This window comes from Nicotiana tabacum, chromosome 13 (assembly GCF_000715075.1).
Source record: "Nicotiana tabacum cultivar K326 chromosome 13, ASM71507v2, whole genome shotgun sequence".
Lineage (NCBI taxonomy): Eukaryota > Viridiplantae > Streptophyta > Magnoliopsida > Solanales > Solanaceae > Nicotiana > Nicotiana tabacum.
In genome coordinates this window covers 88,320,118-88,341,155 of record NC_134092.1, presented here as the reverse complement: position 1 = coordinate 88,341,155, position 21,038 = coordinate 88,320,118, and the positions used below count along the sequence as shown (strand labels likewise).

Here is a 21,038-nt window from a genome sequence, read left to right as displayed (position 1 = left end):
GAATTATTAAATGATGAACTTTTTAATCTTCAAACCAATATGACACGTTCAGAATTAATAAATAATGAAGTTTTTAATCTTCAAATCGAATAATAAATTGGAGTAGAAAATCGCTAAGATTTTAATCTCCAAAACGAGTATAAAGTCATTTAGACTTTAATTTCCGACAAATGAGTAGAAAGTCACGAAGACTTTAATCTCAACGAACGAGTAAAAAATCATGCAGATTTTAATTACAAAACAGAAGTAGAAAATTACGAAGATTTTAGTCTCTATAATAGGGGTAGAAAATCACAAGTATTTTAATTTTCTTTTCAAATAGCTTTCCAACAAAACCATTGAAACCCCTAAATATTTCAATAGTTTGATATATTATTCTTATCACACTAACATATGTATATCTTTACATATAGTATTTTAATATCTCACGCATACTTACAAGTATTAGTGTAAGCCTCGCAAGCATAAGCACAATTTTGTGCACACTTATTAGTAAAAAACTTGTGACAATACAATTTACTGAAAAATTGTATCCAAACGTTACGACTTTCCGGACCAGAAATGTTTGATCCCCTTACAAGGTTTTCGCTAGTGCTTTACCGTTCAGATAATTGTGGGTCTTCTACCTGTAGTCCAACGTCGGATGAACAAATTCATATTAATATTTTAATTTTCAAAATCAACTTGGGAATTCACAATTCGGATCAAGAATCTAAGGGGTAATTTCGATTGTGGTCACTCAACTTTGTTTTAACTTCACAGAAGTCATTCAACTTCCGCTTATAACTTAAAAGTCATTCAATTTTGGCCACATCACTTAAAAGTCACACCTGATGTAATATGGATATATCATCACCGGAAAAATAACATGGCAAACTTTTAGTTATTTTTTATGCCACGTGAGCAAACACATAGGATACCATGTGGTATATTTGTGTCTTTCTTTTGTTTAAGCTGTCGTCTTGGGCTGCCCGTATTTGTGGGTATTCCTTATTAAAATATTGCTAGAATGACATGAATTTAAAAGAACTTTCTTATGACTTGCATTTGTAATCCATGTGATTAATAGCCTATTTGGCCAAGCTTCTCTAAACTTGTATTTTTATTTTTTTTTAAAATGCTTTTTCCCCCAATGTTTAAGTGTACGTTTGTCAAACTTTTGGAAGAAAAAAAATACTTTTAAGAAGAAGCACGAAAAAATAGGTTCTTCCCCAAAAGCACTTTTTTGAAAAGCGCTTTTGAGAAAAAATACACATAAACGTGCTTTTTAAAAGTATGGCCAAACACTAATTACTTCTCAAAAGTATTTTTTAAATTAATTAGTCAACCACAAACTGCTTATCATCAAAAATACTTTTGAGAAAAACAGTTTAAAGAAAAAACACTTCTTAAAATAAGCTGATTTTAGTAGTTTGGCCAAACATGCTATAATTCATGTACAACTATCTAGTACGTTTAAAGGAAAAAAATTATGGTTACGACTTTTCACATCCAAGCACGAACCGACACAACATGTATTAAATTATCTAATTCGTTGTTAAAATCCTATGTGGTTGCTCACGTGGCATAAAAAATAACTAAAAGTTTGCCATGTCATTTTTCCGGTGTTGATATATTCATATTCCATCAGATGTGACTTTTAAGTGATGTAGTCAAAGTTGAATGACTTTTACGTTATAAACAAAAATTAAGTGACTTTTGTGAAATTGAAACAAAGTTGAGTGACCACAAAAAAAAATTATCCGAAGAATCTAACTAGATTCTTTTGTGAACGTCATATCACAAAGTGCATGATCCCACATTTGTGCATTAATATGTCCATGTCAGGAGATTTCCCTAAACTACATGACAGAGTTCCCATGAGATATCAAAACCATCATATTTATATAGGGACATAATTCCTTTTGAAATATTATTCCTTCAATTTCACTTAGCCGTTTTGCAACTTTTCCGATTTTGCGGTGTACGCCCAACGTTACATGGCCGCAACAAAGTTTACTTACAATCACTGCTCGGCTTTCCATCATCACAATTCACAAGACAACTTTTATGTGAATTGGAAATTATCAACAACGACATTCCATTTTGGTTGAAAATCCCATTGAATTCACACCCCTTGCCACTCACTGATTCATGAACCATGAGATATTGGTTTTCCACGTCAATACAATTTTGATTATGCTTTAGCAATCTTCAAATACTTAATACTTGTGAATCCAATGTTAGACAAGGCAATACTTTTGCCTTGTCTTCAAATCATGTAATAAATTAAACCAGTGATTGCCACCGTTATATTTCAAAATGTTCTCATGTTAGTCTACTGTTGAAGTGAACATACCATATATTGGCGATAAAGTGCACGAGTAGGAGAAAACTACACTTTCTATTCCATCACTTATTTTGTTTCTCTCAGCAGTAACAAACAAATATTACCACACTGGTTTTCTTCTCTATCAACTGATTTCCTTTAAGTTCCTTAAGAATGTTGGTAACCTATGTTCAAAACCAGAAAATTTTGTAAAGTAAAAGAGAAACAGAAATGCATAAGAAGAACAAATTAAATTCGAGCCCACTGAATTCACAGTGTGTCCTTAAGAACTTAATCCCCTCCTAGTACTCGAGGTTTAGGATTATTTCCTCCCACGATAGAACGGATTATCCACACTGGTGTTAGCGGTACCTTAAACCCCACTGTTTCAGCAGACGCAATAAGGCGGAGTAAATCACACATGACACTTATATTTTGTTTTGGAAAAATAATGCAAAGAAAATGGGAGAATTTCAGAATTTTTTCCATGTATGAAAATGAGGCTAAGCCTCTAAAATTTATAGACAATGAAAGAAAGAAAATAAAGATGCAATTCAAAAGGTGCCTCTTCCATTTTCCATTCACACTCATTCATGAAACCTAATATATATATATATATATATATATATATATATATATATATGTCTGTGAATACAAAGAAGGCAAAAATAGTACAGATGATCTTGTTAGATTTGAAACTCTATATCTCTAATGACCTTGCAATTATTAGAGCGGAAACTTATGTTTACCTTTCACTCTAAGCTATACTCAGAAAGGAATGCCTTATATTATCCACTATAGATAGAAAGAAATATATATATACATAATTAATTACTATTTATACCAAACTAATAAATATATCACGTAGAGTTTTTCTTTCCTCTTTTTCTCTCCTTTTGTCTTTTTATAGATGGTGTTGTTGGATTTGAATATCTCTACTGACCTTGCAATTATTGGAGTGGAAACTTATGTTAATTTTTTTATTCTAAGATATACTTTGAAAAGAATGCCTTATTTTACCAGTTGATATCATTCCTTTTCTGGAGATCAAAATAATCATTAACATGTCATTTAATTGAAATAAAAATATTCGAATCAACATTTTCATTAAAGTTCTTTCCTATAAACTCATCAAACAGAAAATGTTAGTTGAAATGTTTGGTAGTGAAGAAAATAATCAATATCTATTAGTACGAAGATGGTTTCAATTTTTCAAAAAATAAGAAATTGATCTATTCTCTTTTATAGTGGTAATTATGATTATTTTATTTCTTCATCTCCTTTGTTGATATTTTTCTCAAGAAATTTATGTGCATTTAAGGCATGAAACTCATCGCATTGTCTAGGCTATTTTCACAACAAAAAGGGAGTAAATTTCCTAATTTTTTTTTGTCAAATCTCAATGATCTAGATACTTACACAACTTGTAACATTAAAATTTTTATCCTTTGTCACATGCATTCATATATTAATATTTGCACACATGTACACAAATACAACATATACACCTACGTATACACACACCTATGTACACTAGATATATATGCGCACACACGACTATATATGCGTATGTATTTGCTCATATTTTATTTTATTCACTCATATTTTGTATGTATTTCATATGATGTATTCTCATTTTGATATAATTAAAATATCATTTTGATTAGGTTCGTCATTTGGGATTGAAGCAAGGAATGTAGTTACGACACATTGTGACAATGATGACGATTGTTTGACTATTTGCAAGGTGAAATTTCTACCAAAGTGTATAAGCAACGTGTGCATTTGTGACTTTTTGTTGGTCTGTAACAATGATCAAGATTGCGTAGAAAGAATACCAAAATGTCCTTTGGAGCGTAGATGCTTTTTTCATCAATGTGTATGTGGAGGATAATGTAACACTTCAATAATGTATGTGTTAAACATATTTTTAGTTTAATTAATCTTGTTTTGAAAAGAAATATTATCTTACTATTATCAGTTGCTTGAGATTAGTCGATCGCTTGAACAATCTCAATCTTATTTGATGATAGCTTTTGTTGGAACTGGAATATATTGCTACGTAATAATCTGAGAAATCACTTTCTATATTTTTTTCCTATACTATAACTAAATTTTCTAAAATAATGCAACTTATGGAAGTCTACCATAAAATGTGTCATAATTAGTATCCTTCATTGTCAAGACATTTAAAATCAAAGACATGAGCCACATGGTCAAATGGTATATGTGGTCAGACTAGATAAAATCAGTGGCGAATCCAGGATTTTAAGGTCGTGGGTGTTCATTTTCTTTTAATATAAAGGTGCAAACAATCATATAGTATAAGTACAAATTATTTGAATGGGGCCGTGAAAAAGTTAATAAGAAAAATACTATTACTATTGTCATTATCAAAAATGACTTCTAGCCACAAGTCACAGTAATAATGTTATCATTACAAAAAGGGACTTTTAGTCATAACTCACAATTGTGCTCGATTACTTTTCATATGTTGAAAACGATGAATAATAACATCATTGCTGATACTTGAAAATATCTTACGCTTTACATAGCAAATTAAATAATTATTTAAAAATTCATCACCGATGTTGTTACAAAGTTCATTTTTGATGTAGTTCATGGATGAGAAAGCTCGTTCCACAGAAGCTGTAGCAACATGAAGAATGAGAGTTAACTTAATAAGCAAATAAACAAGCGGCCAAGTTTGATGCAGATTTGACTTAACCAACACTTTAGCAAGGCCACTAATTCCCTTCATGCCAAAGAACCTTTTGTCAACACCACGGGCATTAACTATAAAACTATCAAGCTGACAACTAAGATCTCGAAGCTTGCTGCTATCAAACTCATTCGGATAATATTCAGCCAACCTCATTAACCCGTTCTTATCAATATTACCAAATGAATTAACTGGGTTTAAACTAGCCATACCTTGGAGTAAGTCAGTACTCACAGCATCAAAGCGACGGTTAAGCTCTTGAAAATGTAAATCTATAACACCATAAAAATTTCAATACGCAAATGATGAGAATATGTAACATCAAGATCTCTACGCTTCGACTTCCCAGGAAAGTAGAGAGCGTCCATCTTTGGAATCATTATATCATGTTTATCACAGAAAGAAGAGACATCTTTCATCAAAGATTCAAATTCACAATTCCTCATCGTTTGTAATCGTTGCTTTGTAAGAGCAAGGAGTCCCATAGCATTGACAATATCTTAATCCATCCTTTGTAATGCACAACTCAACTCATTTGTCATTATTAGAACTTTTAACATCAAGTGTAACATAAAAGCAAAATCAAATTCCTTAATCTTACCCATAAGACTTTCAACAATAATTTTATCGGCATAGTTTGGACACTCACGTGCAGTAAATTCAAGAACATGAATAATTGATGGAAATAGGACAATAAGGTTATCCAATGTTTTATAATGAGAACCCCAATGAGTATCACCTGGTCGTTGAAGCCCACGTTCTTGATTTAATCCTCGTCCAGTATGCACTTCACCTGATTTGAGTAACTCCTCTAACTTTTCAACTTGATGTTCTCGAAGCAAATCCCTGAGCTTAAAAGATGCTCCAACAATATTTAAGACATTAGCAACTATACAAAAAAAGTCATCTACATCTGAATGCTTCTTTGCAAGAGCCACAAGTGTTAATTGTAATTGGTGAGCAAAACAGTGAATGTAATATGCTAATGGAAACTCATTCATAATCAAAGTCTTAACACCATTTAGCTCTCCCTGCATGTTACTAGCCCCATCATAACCTTGCCCACGTATTTGCGTTGGACTTAATGAGTGGTCAGAAAGAAAGGAGCAGATTGCCTTTTTCAATGACATAGATGATGTATTACTAACCTGAACAATACCAATAAATCTCTCTATTACTTCGCTTCCTTGTTAACATATCTAAAAATCAATGCCATTTATTCATTGTGTGATATATCTTTTGATTCATCAACTAGTATCCCGAAAAATCCCCATCCAGGTCTTCAATGATAGCTTTGATTGTTTCTTTAGCACAAGCATCAACAATATCTTTTTGAATACTTGGAGAACACATCATTTCATTCTTTGGAGCATTTTCTATTATAATGCTTCCAACATCCCGATCAATATCTTCATACCATTGCAAAAGTTCAAGAAAGATACCTCTATTTGTAGAAGATTGACTCTCATCATGCCCACGAAATGGCAAACCTAGTCTCCAAAGAAATCTTGCCACGTCGATTGAAGTACTCAATCGACGTCGAAAATCACTTTTTTCTTTCTTGGATTATTTGTCAAAAGAAGTGCAAATTATTGATTCATTAAATCAAGTATCCTATTAAAATACTTGTTGTGGATGCTATTTACTTCTCCAACATGAGCTTAAAATCTTTCAATAGCCTTGTTCCAAGCTTTAAACCCATTTTTTGTAAAAGCATCTCCCGTATTTCCGTGACTTTCATGTTCATTTTTGAACAAATAGAAACACAAACAATATGCATCATCTTTTGATATACTGTACTCCAACCACTTAGAATGTTGACCCTTAAACCAACCAGGACAAAACTTTAGCTTTAATCAAAATACCAAATCTTATTACCTTGTTCCTTGTGTTTTAATTTTGAGATGGGGAGGTCAAAAAAATTTTCTAATCACTATGTATCCTGTGAATTCTTTACTGCGAAAGCTGGAGCAACCGAGAAGGATTCTATGATTTAGCCGTTTTTGGTTTGGTGTCTTTTGGAAGCCTACCAATATTTTAAATAGTGGAGGATTCTTTTTCTCCTTTTCATCTTCTAATTAGTAAATAAGAGGAAATAGAAAAAGGACAAAAAAAAAAGTAAAAGAAGAGGTAAGTTATAAGTCAGCATTGAAAAGGATTAGAAAACAAGGGAGTCAACGCTTTATAAAATAAGAAAAAGTATTATTTTTCTGAAAAATAAAATATTGCAAGCGGGAATCGATCTCGCAACATTGGAATACCAAGCGGCTTAACTTCAACCTCCAAACCAAAGCACCCATTAGACTTTTTGGTTAATGGGTGCTTGCCCATATATTATACCAGTTTTCATAAAATCTATATATAAGTATACCGAGTCACCGTCGGGGTCAGTGGGTGCTGCAGCACCCAGAACCTTACACGTGGGTCCGCCCCTGGATAAAATTCAAGTAGTATCTATCTATATTAACATGGATCGATATAATTATTGGTCCCAACTAGATTATTGGACTAATGACAAACTCAATGCTAGTCCAATTCTAGTCAAACATGCAGAAGGAAAAGTTCCATCAATTTTTATGGAATAAATTACACTTGACCTATTTAGTTTTTGAATTTGGAAATAAATACCCTTTTAACCTTTGAATGAAACAATGACTCCCCTGACCTAAAGTTAACATCCAAAATGAGCGACTCACTACAAAGATATTTGTAAGGTAAAAGGTGACCGTCAATTTATGGATTATAACATTCTAAAAGAATAAAATTACCGAATAGTATTATCCTTTGGGTAAGAAAACAATACCTTTTTATCTTTTAGATAAACGAAAGAACATCTTATCATGTGTAACGAATGGATCGGTCGTTTTGAGCTCTAAATACGTCGTTCGAGAGTTTGAGGCCTTAAGTAGCTTCACTTTATGTATTGTGACTTGCACGCATGGTTAGTTTCGATTTTTGGGAAGTTCGGAGATGATTTTAAAGAATAATTCTCAATTCGGAAGTTTTAAATTGAAATAGTTGATCAAGGTTTGATTTTTGAGTAAACGACCTCAGAATCGGGATTTGAAGGTTCCAATAGATTTGTATAATAATTTTGAACTTGGACGTATATTCGTATTGAGTATCGGATGGTCTAGGAGCATTTCGGTGCTTATTGTTGAAAGTTGGCATTTTGAAGGTTTTAGAATTTTCTCAATTTGATTTGGCTTGGACTTTGGTGTTATTTATGTCCGTTTGGAACTCCAAGCCTTGAAATAGGTTTGTATTGTGATTTATGACTTTTTCGTAAAATTTGGCGTCATTATGGAATGTTTAAGTATGATTCGGATGCGTCCAGCAAAGTTTGAACGTTTGAAAGTTAAAAGAAGGATTTTGATCGTCGATTCGTTGTTTTGATGATGTTCGTGGCATTTCGAGCCTTTGGATAAGTTGGGATAAATTATTGGGACTTGTTGGTGTGATTGGACGGGGTCCCCGGGACCTCGGGTATATTTTGGGATGGTTTTGGACCATTTTCCTTTTTTTGGTGATTGCTCATTTCTGGTGTCATGCGTGTGCTTTGCGATCGCGAAGAAGCCATCGCGATCGCGAAGAAGCTATCGCGAAGAGTAGTTTGGGCTGGCAAAGATTTTGTTCTTCGCGATCGCTGAAGAGGATCGCGATCGCGGAATGTGGTCAGGTTCTTCTACGCGTTCGCGTGGGTGGTGTCGCGAACGCGATGTGGAATTTGGGGCTGGCTTGTTGATAGAGTTGTGCTACGCGATCGCGCAGGTAACTTCACGGTTGCGTAAGAGTTAGTTGCTGGTGCTGATAGTTTTGCCTTCACATTCGCGGAGCTTGGCTCGCGTTCGCGTAGGCTTGGGGGTCTATGTATCACGTTCGCGAAGTCTATCCCATGTTAGCGAAGAGGTAATTCTGAGCAAGCTGATTTGGACTTCGCGATCGCGAATAATGGCGTCTGGGTAGATTGCATTTTTATTTCGGGACTTAGCCCATTTCTCTCACATTTTCACTTGGTTGGGCGATTTTTGGAGCTCTTGAAAGGAAGATTTTCATCATCTATCATGTGGTAAGTGATTCCTATCTATTGTGAGTTAAATACATGGATTATATGGATTTTAACATGAAAATTTGTAGAAATTGTGGGATTTTGGAAGAAAACCTAGAAATGGTAAATTTAGATTTTGACCATGCAATTGGACATGGAATTAGAAATAAATTATATAATTGAGTTCGTGGTGTTATGGGTAATGTTTATCTTCAAAAAATTTTGGAATCCGTGCACGTGGACCCGGAGATTGACCATGTTGACTTTTCGAGTAGAGTTAGGAATATTTATAAAATGTTAAATTACGAGTATTGGAGTATATTTTAATTGGTTTGCACGCTGTTTGATTAGTTTTGGATTGTTCGGCATTAGTTTGAGGAGTTAGAGAGGCGTTGGAGCCGGTTATCGGATCTCAGAGCGAGGTAAGTCTCCCGTCAAACCTTGTGAGGGAGAATTTATCCCGTAGGTGTTATATTTGTTATGTGCTACATATTGTGGGAGCTACGCACGTATGAGGTGATGATTGTCCGTGCGTACGCTAGAATTCCCGATTAGGTCCGGGTAGACTTAGACTCGCGCCATGATTTAATTGCAATAATTGAGTTGTCCTTACATGTTTAATTGCTTTAGTTTACATTTAGCCCGAGACTAGACTCGCGTAGAATATTGGACTTGCTATTTTAGATACTTGACAAGCTACTTGATTAGCCGTGGAAAATTGTAAATTCTCTTACAGACTCCTCTCGCATTGTGCGTATTCATCAGAAAGTTTCCTTAAATTTCATAACTCAAATGTATATTCGTGAGTGGGGTCTAGGGCCCGTTAAAGTTTCTTATTCTAATGGGATCAGGTTGAACGCCTTAGCAGCACCATTATGAGATTGGGCCGTTCGCCTTTTCACAATACCATACTCTTATGGGATCGGGTTGTTGGCCTCGGTAGTATTATGTATCATAATCTTATGGGATCGGGTCGTTCGCCTCGGCAGGATTATTGTAATACACTCTTATAGGATTGGGTTGTTCGTCTTGACAGGATTTTGTAACACACTCTTATGGGATCGGGCCGTTCGCCTCGGTAGTTCAATGAAACACTCTTATGGGATCGGGTCGCTCCCATCGGCAGAATCGTGTGTGATATTTGATAAGAAGTCAGTGTATCCATGAGTTTTCTTGACTTGAGACGTGACGTTTTACCTGGTGTCGACCGTTATGTATTCCATTTGAGGTAGTATCCGATATTTGAGGACCTTGTATTTACTGTTCAGTTGAGGATCGTATTATGTACTTATGTCTGTTTTCACCATTCTTACTTGCCATGTTTCGTACCTGTCTACTTCTATTATTATACTTGATTTATTAGATCACTAGTAAGTGTCGATACCGATCCCTCGTCAATACTTCTCCGGGGTTAGGCTAGATACTTACTGGGGATGCGTTGAATTATGTACTCATCCTATACTTCTGCACTAATGGTGCAGGTTCTGAGAGGTTCATTTAGTGGTCACTTGGTGCATAGGTGCAGCTGCTGAGGGGACTTTATAGTGAGCTACATTCCATGCTACGACCCGCACACACAGAGTCTCTATTATATTTATTTACTTTATCATGTCTATCTTATATTCTAGAAAGATATTGTATTATTATTGTACTCCCTGGTAGATGCTCGTGTACTTGTGACACAGGGTTGTGGGAATATCTAGTAGACATTCTAATGCGTTAGTTTTCTTATTTAATAACAACCATGATTTTAAAGGTAGTAAAATGAATAATTAAATGGATGGTTCACTATTGGCTTGCCTAACAGAGATGTTGGGTGCCATCACGGCTATAGTGGGAATTGGGTCGTGACAGCTTGGTACCAGAGCATTAGATTCACTTAGGTCTCACGAGTCATGAGTAAGTCTAGTAGAGTCTTGCGGATAGGTACAGAGACGTCTGTACTTATCTTCGAGAGGTTATAGGGCTGTTAGGATAGCTTTCCTTTCTTGATTCCTTGTCGTGCGACTTGCTTTTGGTTGAAGCTTATGTCTTCATTTCCTTCTTACTCATTCTTATGCTATGTCGAGCATTCGGAATCAGTTGGGAACCGACGAGTTGTGGAGATGCTACAGATATGGTGCAAGATGTTTTTCCTTGCGTTTACGGGCGGACTATTATTGTCACATTGTGGAGGGGTGTTATGTCGTTTCGGTCCAGTGTTGGTGTTGCCTATTGTTTCGAGGCAATGCACAGTGTATTGTGATGATCATGCGTTGTTATCGCGCAGTTCCAGTGTGAATTGTAGGGTACTTTCTTATGTGTCGCGGCAATGAATGATTCGGGAGGAGGATTAATCGGTTCATGATTGGTAGATTTTGCATTTAATTCCAGTGGAGGAGAGGCAATCGGACTATGGATGTTCAGGCATTGGTTGATGGAGTCACGAGATTGGATATCTCCAAACTTGGTGGAAATCTTGTTTTTGTTGTGGTGTCACCGTCTTTGATTGAACGCATTAAGGCTTGTCAGTATGCTGGTCTTCATTTGTTTTCCTCTGGGCACGATGTTGTGAAATGGTGCCTAAGAAGAAGTTATCGGAGATGATTGTATGTTACGACTTCATAATCGAATCAGAGTTCCAATGTTGATAGTACGAGAGAGATGATCCCTGAGGTGGCTTTTGTACTTAGGGAGTATGAATTGGACGAGAAGGGGCTTGATCAGAATATAGGAAATGTTAACATTTGATTATTGTTTTGGGATGCAATGTGGCTCTGAGTTTTAAACATATTGTTGTACCTTCGGGTTTTGTTAATGAATGAAGGAATTCTTACGGCTGGCAGATGAGTGTGGACCCAGGGAGAGTAATTGATTTCATGACGGATGTAACTTGGCAATGACATTGGAGGAGGTCGGCATGAGGTTACACTGGTGGGATATCTCCCGTGAGAAGGTTACGGATTGCATGATTTCGGATAAAGTTCCTATGAAGAGCTCTACTTTCTATCCAACATGGGGCATGTACGACAATGTAGGTTTGGGTCGCCTGAGAATGATGGCGCAACTGTTATGAAGTTGAGTGTGCATTTTGGATTGATAATTCGGGATGTGTTATGATAAGTACAACAAGGGCTTTTGAGAAATTTTTCTAAATAACGGTGTGAGATCATGGTAGCTAGAAGTGGAATTCATTTTGGGTCCTTGATTTATGTGATTGTAGCTTAAAGCTAAGTGGGGGAGCATACCGTCTATGATTGGGTCACGTGGTTATGCGCCTTTGTAGTTGTTATTTATCGGTACGTTGTTGGGTTAGTTATGACTAAGAGAAGAAAACATCAGGGGTAATTCGAGCAAGGAATTTGATGGGTGTGTGCTACATTTCACCTTGTTGATGTGTGGAGGTTGTGAAATAACTTCGACTGGGTATTTCTTTATGAACGTGATGTGCAAGGGAAGGGATTCATTCGGTTGCTTCTTCTAGAGTATTCGTGTGCTAACGGAGCACTGGTTGTTGGCTACATATTCGGAACTAAGTCAGAGTGGGCGAATCTCAACGATGGTTCTAGTGGATTCAAGAATTAAAGTACGGTGCCTAAGGATTTTCAGGTTCATCGTATGGCTAAGGAATTAGTTTTGCAGTGGAGTGTGAAAGAGACTTGGAGTATTTCTACAAATGTTATCAGGTTTGCGGTACAGTATTAGAGAGATGGAAGAAATATCTTCGAATTCGTAGAAGATCTTTTTAGAATGGGTATATCAGTTGGAGATACCATTGCGTACATGAGGAGGGTATAACGTGGCTTATGGGTATTGAGACAATGTGGTTTTACGGTTTGGGGTCACTCGGGATGAGTGTTGACTGAGGTCCATTGTGTGCTAGAAAGGAGAGGTATTAGTGTTGAAGGTAAGTCAAGAGAAAACTGAGGAGTTAAGTCAGCATAGTAGCAGTTTAAGTCGGCATTGTAAAGGAAGTGATCGTTTCCTTCGGTGCGATAAGGTTATACAGGTGTTTCGTGGCTTTACGGCAGGCTTGGCAGTCTCCGTAATTTGGTTGATTTGGAGGGATTCAATTCTGATGGTTTGGTTATGTATGAATGGGCCTCGAAAGAGTTACGACGGGTTAGTCCACGACTTAAGGTTTGTGTCTTCTACGACTATGAGAATTTGGTTGCGGTCCAGTTTGACCGGGATGTCGTGAGCTCGGAGGAGCGGGGAAAGATTTCAGTTGTTCAGAGTATGCTGGCGCAATTTTAGTGTCACCTGAGAACGGTGTTCTGTGGAAGAGGCATTGTGCATTGAATTGTAGATTCCTGATGTTATGCTTGTGACCACGCATGGCGGATTGTATTTTTATGCCTGTGATCATGCAGAGTTAGTGCCTCAAACAAGTTTAGGTAAGCTACTTACCTCAATCAAGCCAAATCACTACTCTAATAGGCCCTTTCCATGTGAATCAACCTACGGACGACTCGATCTAGCCAATAACTTAATATAATTAATAAAAGTCGTAAGAAGTGAATCCAAATGATAAAACTAAGATATTTGACAAAAATCATAAGGTCAACCCCGGGACCGCACCTCGAAACCCTGCCAAACTCACAAATTCCGAACACCCATTCCGATACGAGTCTAAATATATGTGTTTCACCTAATTCCAACCACAAATCGACCCCCCAAATCATCAAATCTCACTCTCCAATAACGTAGTCCAAAAACCCCCAAATCCCACATTAATTTCCCATAAATTAGGTTTAATAATCAATGGCAAATCAATATCTAAAACCAAAAGTGGGTAAGGATCACTTACCTCTTCATTTGTGATGAAAAACACTCAAAATATCGCCCTAGACCGAGATCCCCAACTCCTAAAATGAGAAAACAATCAAACCCTTCGAATATAAAAGTTAGCCAGTAATGCCGCATTTGCGGTCACTTAACCGCTTCTGTGGTTCCGCTTTTGCGGTCAAAACATCACTTTTGTGATCCAACTCTATCCTCCGGACTTCCGCCTATGCGGCCTAATACACGTATGTGTAGCCTCTCTTTCGCAGATGCGGGCCCGCACCTGCGCAAGGGCCTCTGCACTTACGATCTTCCCCCAACTCCAGCCTAGCCCGCTTCTGCGACTCCTTGCCTGCACATGCACACGCATATGCGACAGGTCCTCCGCAGGTGCAAATGCACCATAATCAGCAGACCTTCAGCCATGCAACACAAATCCAAACAAGCTGAAACCAATCTGAAACACACCCGAGGCACTCGGGACCCCGTCCAACCATACCAACCAATCCCAAAACATAACACAAACCTATTCGAAGCCTCAAATCACATAAAACAACATCAAAATCACGAATCGCACCGCGATTCAAGCCTAAGGAACTAATGAACTTCCATATTCCAAAACGCATGCCAAATCACATCAAACCAACTGGGAATAACCTCAAATTTTGTATGCAAGTCCCAAATAATACAACAGACCTATTCCAACTCCCAAAACCAAAATCTGAATCCGATATTAACAAAGTCAACTCCCAGTCAAACCTCTCAACCTTGCAAACCTTCAACTTTTCAACTTTCACCAAAAAGTACCAAACCAACCTACCGATCTCCAAATCCAAATTCGGACATACACCTAAATCCAAAATCACTATACGAAACTGTTAGAACTATCAAAACTCCATTCCAGAGATGTCTACACAAAAGTCAAACTCTGGTCAACTCTTTTAACTTAAGCTTCCAGCCTTGGGACTAAGTGTCTTAATTCACTCCGAAACTTCCTCGAAACTCAAATCAACCACCCCGGCAAGTCATGAAACCTCAAATACACATAAGTAAAGCATAAAATAGGGAAAATGGGGCTAAAGTACACAAAACTATCGGTTGGGTCGTTACCTTCTCCCCCTCCTAAACAAATGTTTGTCCTCGAATGGGTCTATAATCATACCCGTAGTCTTTAAAAGGTGAGTATATCTGATCTGCATCTCTTGATCGGTCTCCCAAGTAGCCTCCTCCACTGGCTGACCTCTCCAATGAACCTTTACTAACGTTATACTCTTCGATCTCAACTTATGAACCTGCTGATTTAGAATGGCCACCGGCTCCACATTATAGGTCAAATTCCCATTTAACTGCACTGTGCTGAAGTACAAAACATGTGAAGGATCACAGTAATACTTCCGGAGCATCGAAACATGAAATACTGGGTGAACCCTCGAAAGACTAGGTGGCAAAGGAAGTTTGTAGGCCACCTCTCACACTCTCTCAAGAACCTCAAAATGACCAATATACCCAGGGCTCAACTTTCCCTTCCTTTTGAATCTCATCACACCCTTCATGGGTGAAACTCTGAGTAGGACCTTCTGAGCCACCATATATGCAACATCACGAGCCTTTGTGTCAGCATAACTCTTCTGCCTGGAATGTGTTGTACAAAATCGCTCCTGAATCAACATGCTCGACAATATCATTCTTCATCCTCTGCCACCAATAGTGCTGCCTCAAATCATGATACATCTTTGCGGCCCCAGATGAATAGAATACCGTGAACTGCGGGACTCCTCAAGTATCAACTCTCGCAACCCATACACATTTGGAACACAGATCCAACCCTACATCCTCAATACCCCCATCATCTCCAATAGTAACCTTCTTGGCATTACCGTGTTATACCATTTCCTCCAGGACAAGCAAGTGGGGATCATCATACTGACGTGCCTTGATGCGCTCAAATAAATAAGACCGTAAAACCATGCAAGCAAGAATCCAGCTAGGTTCCGAAATGTCTAACCTCACAAACTGATTATCCAAAGACTGAACATACAATGCTAATGCCATCTCCCCAACTAAAAGATAAGCAAGACTCCCCATGTTCTTAGCCTTTCTACTCAAAGCATCGGCCACCACATTGGCCTTCCCCGGATGATAAAGAATGGTAATATCATAGTTCTTTAGCAACTCTAACACGTCCGCTGCCTTAAGTTTAGATCCTTTTGCTTGAACAAGTGTTGGAGACTCTTATGATCTGTGAATACCTCACAAGACACATCGTAAAGATAATGCCTCCAAATCTTCAGTGTGTGAATAATGGCTGCCAACTCTAAATCATGTACTGGGTAGTTCTTCTCAAGGGGGTTCAATTGACACGAAGCATAAGCAATCACTCTACCCTCCTTCATCAATACACATCTAATGCCAATCCGCGAACCATCACAATAAACTGTATAAAAACCCGATGCTAAAGGCAATACCAGAATTGCAGTTGTGGTCAAGGCATTTTTGAGCTTATGAAATCTCTCCTCACACTCATCGGACCACCATAATGGGGCATCCTTCTAAGTCAATCTAGTCAAAAGAGTTACGATGGATGAAAGCCCCTCCACAAAACGGAGATAATACCCAGCCAAGGCTTGAAAACTCCGGATCTCGGTAGTAGAAGACGGTCTCGGCCAACTCTGAACTACCTCCACCTTCTTCGGATCCACCTTAATCCCCTAACTTGACACCACATGAACCATAAATGCCACCGAATCTAGCCAAAACTCACACTTGGAGAATTTAGCATATAACTTCTTCTCCCTCAAGGTTTGACCTTGATCCTCAAATACTGCTCATGATTCTCCTAGCTGCGTGATTACACTAATATATCATCAATGAAAACTATGGCGAAGGAATCAAGATATGTCTGGAATACACTGTTCATCGAGTGCATAAAAGATGTTGGGGTATTGGTCAGACCAAAAGACATCACCAGGAAATCATAGTGACCATAGTGGGTCCTAAAAGCTGTCTTTGGAATATCTGAATCCCCGATCTTCAACTGATAGTACCCAGATCTCAAATCAATCTTCGAGAATACCCGAGCACCCTGAAGCTAATCAAACAAATCATTAATACGCGGTAGTGGGTACTTGTTCTTGACTGTAACTTTGTTCAACTCCCTGTAATCAATGCACATCCTTATAGAATCATCATTATTCTTAACAAATAGAATTGATGCACCCCAAGGCGACACACTGGGCCTGATGAAAACCTTATCAAGCAACTCCTAAAGTTGTTCCTTCAACTCTATATTTGTCATGTGGTACGGTGAAATAGAGATAAGCTGAGTTCTCGGCACCAGATCGATACCAAAATCAATGTCCCTATAATATGGTATGCCCGATAGGTTTACTAGAAATATATCTCGAAAATCTCTCACTACCGGTATGACAATCAAGGATGGCGAGATATGGCGACAACCAATCCTTCCCTAAAATCATGTCAAAATCAACCATTCTAAGCAGTAAAAGATCATCTCTAGTCTCATAACCTCCAATTGTCACCATACATGACCGATATACACGGTCCACCATAATAGAATCACCCAACGGAGTAGATACATGAACATACATAACTAAAAAATCACAAGGCATATCAAAATAACAAGCAAAGTATGATGACACATATGAATAAATGGAATATGGTCAAATAACACTGAAGCATCCTTTTGGCACACTAAAATAATACATGTAATCACGGCTTCAGAAATAATTGCCTCTAGCTTGGCTGGAAATGCATAGCAACGGGCCTGACCACCACCTGATCGACCTCCCCCTCTAGGGCAAGCTCAAACTGCCTGAGTCCCACCCTTAGTTGAATGTGCGGGTGATACAACTACTGGTGTTGAAATCATAGGCCATGAGATCTGTTATAGAACCCTTCAAAGAATTCTTGGGCATTCCCTCTTAAAATAACTCAATTCCCCACACTCGTAACAAACCTGCCTCGGAGGACCCTGATAACTCAAGTAACAACCCGTAGAACCTTGACCAGATGGAGAACAGTAGGAACTTTGTGCCGGTAATGCAATGAATGACGACTATATTGGGCAATCACTGTAAGAATTGTGTATAACTAAGGAACCACGTGGAATCTGACGAGCTGCTTGAGCAGGCCTAAAAGGACGACCTCTGTTGTAATGTGACTGGCCTCCAGATGAGGCACTGCTGAAACAACCTGAACCACGAGGCCTCTTGGCCTCCCACTCCTCACACTCAAGCCTACGAACCTTCTCTGGGCGTCTAGCAATCTTGACTACCTGATCAAACTTGGCATCCGTCTTGGCCTCTCTAGCCAAATTGTAATGTAACCCATAATTGAGGCCATCAATGAACCTCCTGATCCTCTCAGTGGGAACCAACCATATTGCATGTCGGTCCAAATATGCAAATATCATCTCATACTGATTCACAATCATATCCCCCTACCCAAACTCTATACACAACTCCTCTCTACGAGTCTGTGGAACAAACCTCTCTATGAAGAGAACTGAGAACTCATGCCATGTAAGTGGTACAACACCAGCTGGCCTGCCTGACTCATAAGCCTGTCACCATCCATAGGCTGGCACTATCAGCTAAAAAGTAGTGAAAGCAACTCCATTGATATCCAAAATACTCACTGTGCGAAGAATCCCATGACACCGGTTCAGAAAATCCTAAGCATCCTCTAACTCTCCTTTAGTGAACTCGGGCAGATCAAGCTTCCTGAATCGCTCCAACCTCCTATGCTCCTCATCAGTAATAGGTGGACCAACCTCAGCCTAAGCAATAACAACTGGCTGAACTAGCAACACCCCCGATGTTTGATGACCCTGAGCTAGCTGTTCCGGAGTAGGGCGGTAGGAGTCTGGGCTCCCCCCCAGCCTGTGAGGTAGCTAGTGCAGCTTGTATCATAATCGCCTGAGCCAGGATCATACACACACTCAAGATCGGAGCCAAAGCCTCCTGAAGACCAGGTATAACACTAGGTAGTGTCAGTGTCTGAGCTGGTCCCACCAGCTCAACAGTATTAGGAACATGTTCCTCCACTGGAGCGACTGGTGGCTCTACTGGTGCTGCCCTTGCTGTAGTGCAAGCCCCACCACAGCATCTACCTCTGCCCCGAACTCTTACGGCCCTAACTGGTGGTATTGGTGCCCATCCGCCTAATCTGGTTGCACGTGTCCTCACCATTTGTGAGAGAATAGAAGAGTAAAGTTTCAAACTTGGAATTAATAAATCCGCACAACAAGAATGCAAGAAAGTGATGTTCTTCCTAACAGTTTGGTAGCCTCTCGAAGATAAGTACAGAGGTCTCCGTACCGATTCACAAGACCCTACTAAACTTGCTCATGACCTGTAGAACCTATGAACCTAGGGCTCTGATACCAACTTGTCACAACCCAAAATCCCAACCATGGGGCTGTGATGAAGCCTATCATTTGCTAGGCATGTCGGACATAACAATAATGAACCATAATAGCAGAAATGACAGAACTAACATAGGTCTAAAACCTAAATATACCATAATAACGCCAGTACATAATAAATCCCCCAGAACTGGTAAATACAGAGTCATGAGTTCTAAAACAAAAACAAATACAAATTTGAAAGCTAAATAACAATACCGTCTGAAATAAAGACAACATTACAATATGGAAAGAGACGCCAAGACTGTTGTTGGGAATGCAGCTCTACCTCGTCTCTCGGTAATCAACTCAGTTATACGTCTCGACTACCGATGAATGGGTCTGAAACGTGGATCTACATAATTAAGTGTATCGTGTAGTATGAGTATAACTGACCTCATGTACTCAGCTAGTATCATAACTAACCTCGGCGAGGTAAAAGCAACAAGAATTATAAATAATACTCGTTATAACCTGTACAGTTCATAAATTCAACAACTACTGAATAATAACATGATCAAGTCATAAGGAACAAAAAGAGGAATCCTGGTGTACACAATTTCTCAAGTATTTTGCTCAGTCAATAACCCAACATATAAAGATGATATGCGAGTAAAACAGGTGAATAACCAAGGAAATTGCAAGTAAGGATGAAATGCAATAACCAAAATACATACTGGCAAACGTTTCCTCAATATTTCCATATATGTACCAAACTACTGATCAATTTTTCTCAAATCCGCATGTACACCATCATGAAGGCACATAGAGGGTGACTCCAGGGGGATGAATCCATATCTATATGCTGCACGGCGTAGTAACATATAATAATCATACTCCGCCCGGCGTGGTCACATGCTCAATATCACGGATCCGCCCGGCATGGTCACATGCATAATATCACAATCGGCCCGGCGTGGTCACAAGCATAACAACACAATAGGTGTGGTCACATGCATAACAACACAATCTTCCCGGCTTGTCATAGGAATAACATCACAATCTGCCCGGCATGGTCACAGCCTAACAACACAATCCGCCCAGCGTGGTCACAGGCTACCAGTCCGAATCATATAACATTGGAAGCAAATATACAAGAATACATATATATGATCGATGAATATCAGATTTCATACTCCTAGACTAGTGTAAATGACATACTAATGTGTATGCATGTGCAAAGTTTGCTTTCACAACTCAAATCGGGAATTTCATCACGGAAATAGCAATTATCAAGTTCATTCAGGGGATTAGCCTCTATGTAACCTCAAACATAGATCAAATAGTTCACAACACGATTACAAATATGAGAAACATCACAGCATAAAGCTTAACAATCAATTCAAGGCATGTCATAGCCTAAGCACTACCCCGAGCATGGATAAATACCCTGGTGCTCACACATGGGATCAAACCCCACACATATGCACACCCATAGCACGTAGTTGCCACAAATAACTCAGGCGACTAGTGCCTCAACTAAGTTTAGGTAAGATACTTACCTCAAGCAAGCCAAACCACTCCTCTAATAAGTCCTTCCCATGTGAATCAACCTCCAAACGGCTCGAATCTAGCTAAAATAACTTAATACAATCAATAAAAGCCGTAGGAACCGAATCGAAATAATAAAGCTAAGATTTTTGACCAAAATCATAAAGTTAACCCAAAAAGTCAGCCACGATCCTGCACCTTGGAAATCGACCAAACTCACAAATTCCGAGCATCTATTCCGATACGAGTCCAAATATATGTGTTTCACCCAATTCCAACC

General features: G+C 38.5%; 2 protein-coding genes across 2 annotated transcripts; both read right to left on the bottom strand.

The window, feature by feature from the left end:
* Positions 1–4,772: 4,772 nt before the first annotated feature.
* LOC107778741 (uncharacterized) lies at positions 4,773–5,515 on the bottom strand. Its single transcript, XM_075228869.1, has 2 exons — positions 5,365–5,515; positions 4,773–5,302 (listed from the first exon to the last, which is right to left on the bottom strand). The coding sequence occupies exons 1-2, from the start codon at positions 5,513–5,515 to the stop codon at positions 4,773–4,775; spliced, it is 681 nt and encodes a 226-aa protein (XP_075084970.1).
* Positions 5,516–5,530: 15 nt separating this feature from the next.
* On the bottom strand, positions 5,531–6,067 carry LOC142168212 (uncharacterized). Its single transcript, XM_075228868.1, has one exon. It carries the CDS (start codon positions 6,065–6,067, stop codon positions 5,531–5,533), a length of 537 nt encoding a protein of 178 aa, XP_075084969.1.
* Between the last annotated feature and the right edge of the window lie 14,971 nt (positions 6,068–21,038).